Source organism: Danio rerio, chromosome 10 (genome assembly GCF_049306965.1).
Source record: "Danio rerio strain Tuebingen ecotype United States chromosome 10, GRCz12tu, whole genome shotgun sequence".
Taxonomy (NCBI): Eukaryota; Metazoa; Chordata; class Actinopteri; order Cypriniformes; family Danionidae; genus Danio; species Danio rerio.
This window is the reverse complement of record NC_133185.1, coordinates 38368818-38380000: the sequence shown is the minus strand read 5'-3', so window position 1 is coordinate 38380000 and position 11183 is coordinate 38368818. Positions and strand designations below refer to the sequence as shown.

General features: G+C 39.6%; 2 protein-coding genes and 3 non-coding genes across 5 annotated transcripts in view; 4 read left to right on the top strand and 1 right to left on the bottom strand.

Annotated features, from left to right (window-relative positions):
• The window catches only part of mdh2 (malate dehydrogenase 2, NAD (mitochondrial)), a 172983-nt gene that overhangs the window by 9408 nt on the left and 152392 nt on the right, over nt 1-11183 (bottom strand). The window lies entirely within an intron of this gene.
• Nucleotides 3415-11183, top strand: part of ska2 (spindle and kinetochore associated complex subunit 2) — a 10046-nt gene continuing 2277 nt past the window's right edge. The window contains exons 1-4 of the mRNA NM_001199675.1: nt 3415-3483; nt 7543-7632; nt 9459-9635; nt 9818-9892. Of these exons, the coding sequence (NP_001186604.1) occupies nt 3454-3483; nt 7543-7632; nt 9459-9635; nt 9818-9892 (372 nt within the window). The 5' untranslated portion in view covers nt 3415-3453. The remainder of the gene's footprint in view (nt 3484-7542; nt 7633-9458; nt 9636-9817; nt 9893-11183) is intronic.
• dre-mir-130a-1 (microRNA 130a-1) lies at nt 5845-5929 on the top strand. Its single transcript, NR_030076.1, has one exon. It is a non-coding gene; the product is annotated as a microRNA 130a-1 (primary transcript).
• Nucleotides 5973-6058, top strand: dre-mir-301a-1 (microRNA 301a-1). Its single transcript, NR_030125.1, has one exon. It is a non-coding gene; the product is annotated as a microRNA 301a-1 (primary transcript).
• mir454a (microRNA 454a) lies at nt 6118-6241 on the top strand. Its single transcript, NR_045237.1, has one exon. It is a non-coding gene; the product is annotated as a microRNA 454a (primary transcript).

Sequence of the window (11183 nt, the reverse complement as noted above, 5' to 3'; positions counted from 1 at the left end):
GCAGCCAAGCTTTGTTGGAGCAATGAGCTACTAGCCTTCTCTGATTGGTGTAGAGGTGCTTGTGCTGGGCAGTGATTGAATTAAAAAAATGTCAGTCAAATTAAATTGGGCGGGGTTTCGTATGGCGAAGTCTGACGGTCGATTGGTTCGTTTGGGTGAAACGTCATTAATTATGGACTTAAACTCTGCCGCATGTGTTCTGTATTTTGTTGAATATTATTCTGTGATATTAATGTATAATTAATTGGGGGGGGGGGGGGGGGTTTGTAATAAAAATGTAAATAAAATCAAAATATATGTGTTATATTTACACAGTATATAGTTCATGTAACTAAATAAAATACTTCTTTTGTTTTAAAAATAGTACATTTATATCTAAAGACCTTTTAAATCTGAATTTTAATTTAAAACAAGACACTGGCCTGAATATTACACACAGATGAATTTTAGCTGAATCTGAGGTCCTTGTTGATTTGTATAAATCAGTCTGTGGAAGAAACTGAACATTATTTACAATATAATTAGTTTTAATCTAGAGCCGGCAGTGCTTTCCACATGGGATATTTCCAAACAGAAGTGCTAAAAACTGGCCACTCTGAAGGGTCCTTTGGAATGAAGGATTTTGAAGGATAAAACTGATGAACACTTCTGCCCATGATCCCTTGTGAAGGGGTAGTTGTTTGGTGTCACACACTTCAGAAGTGCTCATTCCTATGCTTTACTCCCTTCAGGGGGACCTTCTGAATAGATCAGAGTATATGAGCTCTTCTGAATGGAACCTACTGAGGACCTTGAGAACATAAGTCAGCACATACTCAGGTGTGAGGCGACTAGAGATGTACATTTTTGTTAAAATAATACTTAACTGCGGATGAGTGTATTAAATGTAAATGTTTAGATGATCTACACAAGCAAACCACACAGATAGAGTGATCGTAAATTCTAAAATGTCATGTCACGTCATTTACTTTTGATTATCCGGGGCCGGATAATGGGGGCAGCAGTCTCAAGATAAAACCCCAGACTTACCTCTCCCCAGACACCTTCTCCAGCTCCTCCAGGGGATCCAGAGGTGTTCCCAGGCAAGACAAGAGTCCCTCTTGCGTGTCCTTGGTCTTCCCTGGGGCTCCTCCTGGTGGGACAAGCCCAGAACACCTCCCTTTTTGAGGCCTCCAGGACCCCATCAAAACAGATGCCTGAGTCTCCTCAGCTGGCTCCTCTTGATGTGGAGAAGCAGCGGCTCTACTCCAAGCTCCTCCCAGGTGGCAGAGCTCCTCACCCTATCTCTGATGGTGCGCCCTGTCACCCTGCAAAGGAAGCTCATTTTATTCGCTTGTATCTGAGATCTTGTCCTTTTGGTCATGACCTAAAGCTCATGACCATAGGTGTGAGTAGGAACGTAGATTGACCGGTAAATCAAGGTAAATCGGCTCAGCTCCATCTTTACCGCAATGGATCGATACATCTACTGCATTACTGCTGCCGCTGCACTGATCCACCTGGCAATCTCACAACCCATCCTTCCCTCACACGTGAACAAAACCTTAAAATATGTGAACTCCTTCACCTGGGGCAAGGACTCTCCTCAAACCTTGAGATGAGAGGTTACCTTTTTGGCTTTGGACTTGGAGGTGCTGATTCTCGTCCCTGCTGTTTCACACGCTGCAACAAACCGTCCCAGTGCAAGCTGAAGGTCCATGTCTGATGAAGCCAACACGACAACATCATCTGCAAATGAGCTGAAATCCTGAAGTCCCCACACCTGCCCCCCTCTTTCCCTTGGCTGTGCCTATAAATTATGTTCATAAAATAATAAACAGAACAAAAGGAGTGATGTGGGAGCATGGAGGATCAGCCATAAGGGGCCAGTGCATTGTGAAACGGACCCGATCCTCAGACACAAAAACTTGTCAAAATTCATTCATTAATTTTCTTTTCAGCTTGGTCGCTTTATTTGTCTGGGGTCGCCGCAGCAGAATGAACCGCCAACTTATCCAGCAAATGTTTTCCACAGTGGATGCCCTTCCAGCAGCAACCCGTCACTGGGAAACAGCCATACACACTCATTCACACACAAACATACAGACAATTTAAGCTTACCCAATTCACCTATAGCGCATGTCTTTGGACTTGTGTGGGAAACCAGAGCACCCGAAGGAAACCCACGCGAACACGGGGAGAATATGCAAACTCCACACTGAAACGCCAACTGACCCAGCTGAGGCTCAAACCAGCAAACTTCTTGCTGTGAGGAGATGGCACTACCTACTGCACCACCGCGTCGCCCTACTTGTCAAAATCAAAAATGAAAAAGACAAAATGTCCATAAAGAAACACAAGTGATAAAACAGGTAGGGAAGCGGGCGCAAAGTAATGCAGGGTAAAATGTAACAATGAGTTTTAAGGTATTTGCTCAGGGTTAACCATGGCATGCTTCCGCGGTTTTCAACACAGTGTCAGCAGACATCTTCCTGCCAGTTATTGAAAAAGTTGGGGGAAATTTGGCAGAGAAATACAGGAGAAACCATTTTTGCAGAATTATTAGCCCCCCTTTGATTTTTATTTCTTTTTTTTTATATTTACCAAATGATGCTTAACAGAGCACTGAAATTTTTATAGTATGTCTGATAATATTTTTTCTTCAGGAGAAAGCCTTATTTGTTTTATTTCGGCTAGAAGAAAAGCAGTTTTACATTTTTAAAAAAACACTTTAAGGACAAAATTATATATATTTTAATATATTTTTTTCAATAGTCTACAGAACAAACCGTCATTATAAAATTACTTTTTTTAATTGTGAAAGTATAAACATAACATCTTATTTTGCTGTGATTACCGTCTTCTAGGTTAAAAGACGAAACCATTTAAATAGATGTAAAAAAAAAAACAGAGTGACTGCTAGCCAGTTTTGGGGAAAACACAACACTGCAGGGTTAGTCGTAACTGACAAAGCGTTACAAATAAGCCACACACTGCTGGACACTAATTAAACTAACAAAATCTGTTTGAGTGTAATGTTGGGAACTCTTTGTATATAAAATATTTTTTGTAATAGAAAAAAAAAAAAGTAAAATTCTCTTTATGATCAGGGGTCCCAAGAGCGGAATGAACTGCCAACTTATCCAGCATATGTTTTATGCAGCGGATGCTCTTCCAGCTGCAATCCATCACTGGGAAACACCCATACACTATCATTCACACAGATGCACGACGGACAATTTAGCTCACCCAACATATATTTCCCACTACACATATTCAAAGAGTAACGTATGCGGTACAGTCTCACTCTGAACAAGTGCGTTAGAATTCCATCCCGCCCCTTTTCCTCTTTCTCCTTCCAAACGGACCAATCACCATCCCCACTCTGTGACAGCTGACCAATCAGAGACGGTCTTGCGTTCTGCTGCGAGCTTTATATTTCCGGGGCTGCTTCAGGAATGTAAACTATTCAACATGGAGACAGTTGATAAGCTGGAGGCGATGGTAAGCTGTTTTTTTCTCAGCTAAACCTTTACATCAAATGTTTTTGCGTATATTGCGGTCGTATGCGTCTAGTTGGTAATAACACCTGCGTTTTTATGTTAGAAAACGTGATGTAGAGTAAAACACGAAGAGCTGCATGTTATGTATTTGCCTCTGACTTTCCCTCAGGTTGGAGGGGAGAAAATTACGAAAAACATGTCGCTTGATGGCTAGCTAGTGCCACTGCTAATGCAGTACTCAGTCGTTTTTAATTCAAAGATCAGTCTACGTACTATTAAATAACTATGAGGTGCATATTTTATAACGAAACCACGATATCCAGGGCAAAAATATTGGTTTAGCTGGATAGCTGGTGTGTGAATCGGCGGTGAGGGGACTGCGGGTGCGGGAGGGCCTGTGCGCGTGTCCGCGAGACTGCGCGCTGCAGCACCAACTTTATTTCTTACTGTACAGTACGAGATATTGATATATCTGTAAATTGTGAGGGCTTTATGTACACGAGGAACGAGCTTATCGCTCTAGAACTGTTGTTAGGAACAGATAATTTTAAGTTACACAAAATATGTCTAGTCTATTGGTTTTGAAAGACGTATTGCAAATTGTAATGTCTTGCTAATAGTAAGATTGCATGCATGTACATATGTCGTTAATGCCACCTTCGTCTTTTAGTGATTTAAGTAATACATTAAACATGCATTAATGTATATATTTTTTCATGAGTTCAAATCTCATTAGATTTTTAGGTGGCAATAGGGGGCGTAGTATTTCCAACATTAGTAACTTTTTATCCTCCTTTTTTCCCTGTGATTTCCTACACCATTGGGTTAAAAACAAATCTACAATTTAGAGTTTTTTTTGTTTTTATTTTTAACTTTAACACAACAAAACAGTACAGGATATGGCTGTAAAGGGATATTAATCCAATATTAATGTCACAAAAACAAAACAAAAAAGCCATTTTTCATTTTGTATTAAAATTCCTGAAACCGTTTACTCTGAAAGAGAGCCCAAAAAAAAAAGTGATGTTAATCCAAAACCAAATTCACATAAAAGTGATTTAAAACTGATTGTCAGACTCTAAATCAGAATCTCTCTCAACTATCTTATAAAGAATCCTCTCTGCTTCAGTTCTGCCCCCTACAACATGCAGTCATTAATTACATTAAGATGGTCCTGGTGTCCACTATAGTGGACATGTAAAGGATGACATTTTGAAACACAAACAAGTTAACAGCTTTGAAAGCTAAATGTATTGTTCAATGGGTGGGGTCTTTGTGCATGAGCAGAGAAAATTGGCGCGCAAGCAAAGAGATCCGCATGCTTGTAGGCTATTAAAAAATGCGATCTCGACTTCTAATAATGCGCCCACGACATTTGTCATTGAAATAACGCCACAGGTAGTTGGTAGATCTGTGTAAAAAAAAAAAAAAAAGGCCTGCCACCACAGCTGGAAAAAATCCTAGAGGAAACACTGGGTCACTTTAGGTGCTTCACACATTTTATTGGTGATTTTTTAAGAACAAGTTCCAAGATTTTGAATAAAAAGTTAGATAAGAGCAGGGCTGACAAACTCAATTCCTGGAGTGTCGAAGCCTTGCACAGTTTTGTTCCAACCCTGCTCCAACACACTTACCTGTAGGTTTCAAACAAGCTTGAAGGACTTAATTAGTTTGACTTGGTGTGTTTAATTAGGATTGGAACTAAACTGTGCAGAGCTGCGGCCCTTTTGGAACTGAGTTTGACACCTGTGCCATAGAGGATTACTTCACTCGCATCAGATTGTATCATTTCTTGCACAAATGGATTTTGGACTCATAAAAAAAAAATAGTATGCATTGGCCAAAACTGATTAGCTGAAATCACACCAAAGCTACAGCCAACAGGGGATTCTGCTTGGTCTTAAAGCTTACTTAGATGGGTATTTTTCACAATTTATGTTAGCATGTTGGCAAATAGGAAAGATGAGCTTGGTTATGGGTCAAAATCTGGACCTTTGTAAGTGAGGGGTGGGTCTTTTGAACAACCCGAACCCCTCCTGGCTACGGGCCGGTAATATAAGGTCACATTTAAGCAGCACCTTAGTCTACCTTAATAAAATAAATAAATATATCAAAAGTCCATTATGAAATGAAATTGTGAAGGACCTCTAAGTTGATAAAGTAAAATTATGAAAAATATAAAATTGTATAACTTTCCCAAGCAAAGCTCCCTATTAGACTTATTTCCCTTTCTATAAAACATCTCTGGATTCCAGTACTGCAGTGTTTTTGTTTCTAATGTTGATTTGACGACTGTCATTTTTCTTCTCAGGCTTTTAATTTAAGTATTTCAGCATGCAAAAGGAGCACCCTGATTGTGTACTGTCTGTCCAGTGCCCCTTTTATATTGTACTACTGATAACCCAGTTATTAAAGCAGTGCAATGTTAAAAGGGCATTGGCCAGGGATTTTTCTCAAAGGTAGGGTCATCAGCGTGGCCGGTCCTCAAGTGCTGTTAACAGGTGCTCTGACTTCATTGCACTACTGTATTGGACAGCTAGCAGTGCAATAGTATTGTCAAAGCGTCTGAGAGCAGCTTTGCACGGTGTGTTTGAAAAGGTGCGTCGTCTCCTATTGCTGGTTTGTTTTCTTTGTTTTGCAGGTCGTTTAAGAATTAATCCTAATTCTTGGGACCCTATCAGTATTGCCTCTGCTGTCCACTGTGTTCAGAGTAGTGCAATATTGCTAATAGGGTTTTAGGTTTTAGGTTGTACCTTCAGTCAGATGGGCAAAGAAGTGAATTGCGTGTGAGCAGCAATCAACTCGAGTCTCGTCAATGCTTTAACATGTTAAAATCACGAGTGTGTATGGAAGGTGATCACAGCTAAAAAGATTAAAACAATGTGTGTGAAATTTGTCAGCGGACAGTTTGATGACATTTTTGAATGTGTTTGTTTAGTGTACATCACATACAAAGCTACAATTTAGGGTCTTTAAGGTCTCGTGAAGTGCTTAGAAATGTGCTTTTTTTTTATTCAATGTTTGACAATCTCAACTGAGACACAGAGAGGGTGGGACATATGGTAGCTCCTCCCCTTTTAAAATAGCCAGTGTAGTTTTGATAGGGTATATGCCGAGCTAGTGCTGTTCCCATGCTGATACACTTCCGGTGACCTGTTATTGTGAACTTTTTTCCATTTTATACGGTTCCTTATACAGCATCGATGTTGTAATGTCATTAAAATACATTCAGTTAAATAAACTTTGGCATTCATTTAGTTGCTCAAGCGTAAAACGAGACAAAAAGCCGTTTACTCGCACGCGCCCGTCAGAATCGGCAGGCTAACGCAGAAGCTCCATTGAATATACTGCGGTAAAAATAAATGGTCATATTATAAAGACATGGCGGGGGAAATGTAATTTAATGCAGTGCTTCTTGTACAATCTGAGACCCACTTTAAATCGGATATCACTCAGCCAGTGGAGATCGCTGATTTTTAAAGAAAACAGACCTTAAACTCACCGGATTTTGAATTGGTATTCAATTAAGCGCTTAACCCAGGCTACTGGCAAATTAAAAGTCCTATTAGCATGCTTCGGCATATACCCCATTAATCGCAGCTCTGCCAGTGAGTGATTAAGTTCAAGTTCATCAAATGAAAAGCAAATGATAAGCTATTTGAAGTGGGTGGGTCATGTCAGGTACTAGAGAGCATTTGATTGGTCAAGATTTGATGAGAAACTGAAGTATGAGGTGATGTGAGAAAAATCGTTGATCCATAAAGATGAAATTGACTGCAAGTTTTGGATGTTTATATCAGGTTGATAAGTTATTTGTCACTGCTTTGTAGCACACTAGCTTATAGATATTCTTATAACAAACATACTGATACTAACCCCTAAAAAAAGAAGCATGTAAATCTAGTTACATAAGTACACTGACATGTATAACAAAAAGCCTTGATGTTTGGAGAAATAAACACTGGATCTTTCTAGTGGACATGCTGAGTGCCTGTACATCGAGTGCAATACACTTTAAAAGGTGTATATTTGCCTTTTCCTGAATGATGTGTCCTTGTAGTTCCAGAAAGCAGAAGCTGATATCGAATATGTGGAAAAGCGGCTTAAATTTGACTTCATGGCCAGTGCGCGAGAAGCTGGCACATTTGAGGTAAGCTCACATTCATTTGTAAATTTTAAATTGTGAGTAAGTGGCCGATCACACCGAATGTGCTTTTCCATTCTAAGAAGCCGAGGTGCACTGCGCAGCACACTGCCTTTTATTATTGAAAAGAAAAAAAGAAGTGCTCTGCGCTTTTTATGGCGCTAGGCAATGACTGAATCAGCTGCGTATTGCAAAAGTCCCTTCAAAGCAGTGCTCTCACACTCAATTCCTGGAGGGCCACAGCTCTGCACAGATTAGCTTCAACCACCTCCAACACACACCTGCTTAAGTTTAATTAAGGTCAGAGCAGTACTCTACAGAGCTGTGGCCCTCCAGGAATTGAGTTTGAGACCTATGCTTAAAGGCAAGCCATTTCAGTCAGTGGCCATCTTTGAAACGCCTCTCGGTCAATCGGTTTGAATAAGAGGCATCAAATTCTCCAAAATAGCTTGCCAAGCTTAGGAATTAATTCATATTAGGAAACACCGATAAAGTTAAACAACTTCCCAGCAGACACAACTTTATAAGACATTAGTATTAGGTTAGATTTAGGTTGCCAGTGTCTAAGGACAATGTTATTTTGAAATCCAATAATGACGTTGATATTTGGTTGATTTTAGGTTGTATTGGAAAATTATGTTTCAATGTCGAGCCAATATTTTAAACCAACGTCATGTTGATGCAAATACTGACATTTATTCGGCAGGTATGGCAACCAAAATCCAACGTCTGATAGACATCATAATGGTAACGTCTAAACAAGGTCAAGCTGTAACATCATTAGACTGATATTTGGTAGTTTTTAGGTAGTGTTGGAAAGTAACCAAAATGCAACGTTTGTCTGATGTTTGACATTGATGTGGGGTTCTGACGTCAACCCAATTTTCATTTCCAAACAAAATGCAATGTCCCACGATATTAAGGTACAACGTCGATCTGATATCATTTTGATAACCTGTGCCTGCTGGGTTTAGTTTCATTTCTAATTGTTCAAATCACACAAAATCTGCAGAAACGCACGTCTGGACCGATCCCCTCCCCCGGAGAATCATCAGTCTAAAGCAGGGGTGTCAAACTCAATTCCTGGAGGGCCGAAGCCCTGCACAGTTTAGTTCCAACCCTGCTCCAACACACTTACCTGTAGGTTTCAAACAAGCCTGAAGGACTCAATTAGTTTGATCAGGTGTTTAATTAGGGTTGGAACTAAACTGTGCAGAGCTGCGGCCCTTTTGGAACTGAGTTTGACACCTTGTGCTCTATGGCATCGATGATTGGCTCCTGTTCTAGAATGCGGGGCTTCATTTGCCATATTGACCTTTACACTTTTCCCCATTCAAAACTATACGTGTGACATTTCTTGTGTATTTTATAGTCGTTGGTATTGTGCAAGAGCGTTGCTGTCGATATTGTTAGAATTGTAATATTTAATAACATTGTGATATTCAAGAATTTCTGAATAACTCGAAACAGTGACCACTAGTCTTCATCAATCTTTAAAAGTCTTTGTAGACAACAACAAACATTGCTGTCACCTTAAAGGAACCCCCGCCTCTGCTTTCATTTAATGGGAGTATGAAAAAGAGGCAACTGAAGTAGTCTAGTTTTTCCACTCTGTTGACTTTTTAAATGCAGGCGCACAGAGCGCAACAACAAAAATGTGAGACGCAGCAGGCTGTAAAACTCAAGGGGCACATGAGCAGTGTGAAAAAATCTTGCGGCCGTTAGTAAATCACTCAAAAAAGGCGCCTCTCAACGAAAAAAAGTTTAAAAAAAGGTTCAGTGTGATCAAGGCCTAAGTCTTTCTTTCTAAATTTGTGGTTGTGGTTTTTCAGGGAAACCCCGTTGAGTTGTTGGAGAATCTGTCGGCGATCAAAGCACGTCATGCGGCTCTGTGTGCACAGGTGGAAGAGATCGCGGCAGAACAGAAACGATCCATGGACTCCATACGAGCTCATCTGGACACCACAGTGCAGCTGGTTCAACAACTGCAGAACACGGCAGATGTGCAGGTGTTTATTCACTCGTACAGCTACAGACTAAATCTAACAAACCATAGCATTAGTGCCAGTGTTTTTACACTACAGGCTAGGCAATAGTTTTACCATGGTTAAAGGATGTTCAGGAAAAGGTCATTTCCTTTGGGTTTTTGAGTTTGCACTGCGCGTCCTGAATTTAAAATGTTGTGTTGAAGGTTCCACCACTGACAGAAGAAGAACAAGAAGCAAGAGATGCTCTCTGCTCATCTGTTGCTGCTTTAAATGTAGAGGTTAGCATTTCTAATTTTATTATTAATTACATTTTACTATTATTAGAGTTCTTATCAACATTGAAGGCTGCTTAATGTTTTCAAGTCAAGCCCGAAATTATTCACAGCCCTGGCAAATGCTGACCTAGTTACTTTAATTCAACCAGCAAGTTTTTTTTCCCTCCAAAAGACAATAAGACTATGAACAAGATGCATCATTGTGGGAAAAATATTTTTTTACATTATGAATGAATAGTTTGGGGATTGACTTGCTTGTTTTGTCACTTTTGTTGAATTCAGTGCAGGGTTCAACGCTAAGGATTTTTCCTACTGGCCCAATTGGACCAGTGGTTCAGATTTTTACCTGCCCTGCCAAAATTTTCACTAGCCCCCCATAAAAAAAAAAAAAAATGTAATTAATTAATTAAAAAGTTAATTGCTATTCCTTAGCAACATTTATTAAATAATGTCACAAAATATTGTCTGTGAATCTAGAATTCAAATATTTGAAAAATGTTAAAATATTTAGCAGTAAAATAGAGTATGACTTAAAAGTGACGGCAAACTAAGCAAAACATCCCTTCATTTTTTTTCGTCGTGTTGTACTCATGTAAAAGTTTCCACAAAGTTAGAAGCAGACGTTTTCTTTTAGCCTCATAAGTTAGTGTTACGGTTATGTTGACGTCTATTAAAATTTAGTGAAAAGGCAGCACTGCCCCGATCGGGCCAGTAAGGATTCTGTCTACTGTCCCGAGCATCCCTCATGCTGGCCCCGGGCCATCGGGCAGTCCTTATTGTTGAACCCTGCAGTGCATCCCTGCTCAATAAAATGAATGCTTTATTTAAATACAAAAACTGACTGTAAGCTTAAGGCACATACAAACCGGGACAATCACACTTGATTATCACTAACGCTTTATGACTAAAGGTGCTAATGTGAGTGCGCACACTGATGCACAAAACGCAAGAAATAAGTGATAAAATATAAAACAATAGTAATAAAATTTGCCATGCATTGATATTGGTGGTTTTGTTCACTTGTGTTGAGCAGCTGAGGTGACCGTAAAACATGACTTTGTGACACTTAAGCAAAAAACAGTCTAGCCAAGCTACAGGAATTTCAGATCAAGTAAGATTCGATGGCTAGTTTTGATTTCACCACATTTTCTTTTAAGCCTCTTTTTATTTATTTAAATTTTTTTTAACCACAAACTTTTGACTAGGTGTTTGTGAGCAGTAGTGGAGGAGGTTAAAAAGAAGTGGAAAAAGCTTATGTGCTAAAAACGCAAGGAAATTATTTTGCAACAAGTGA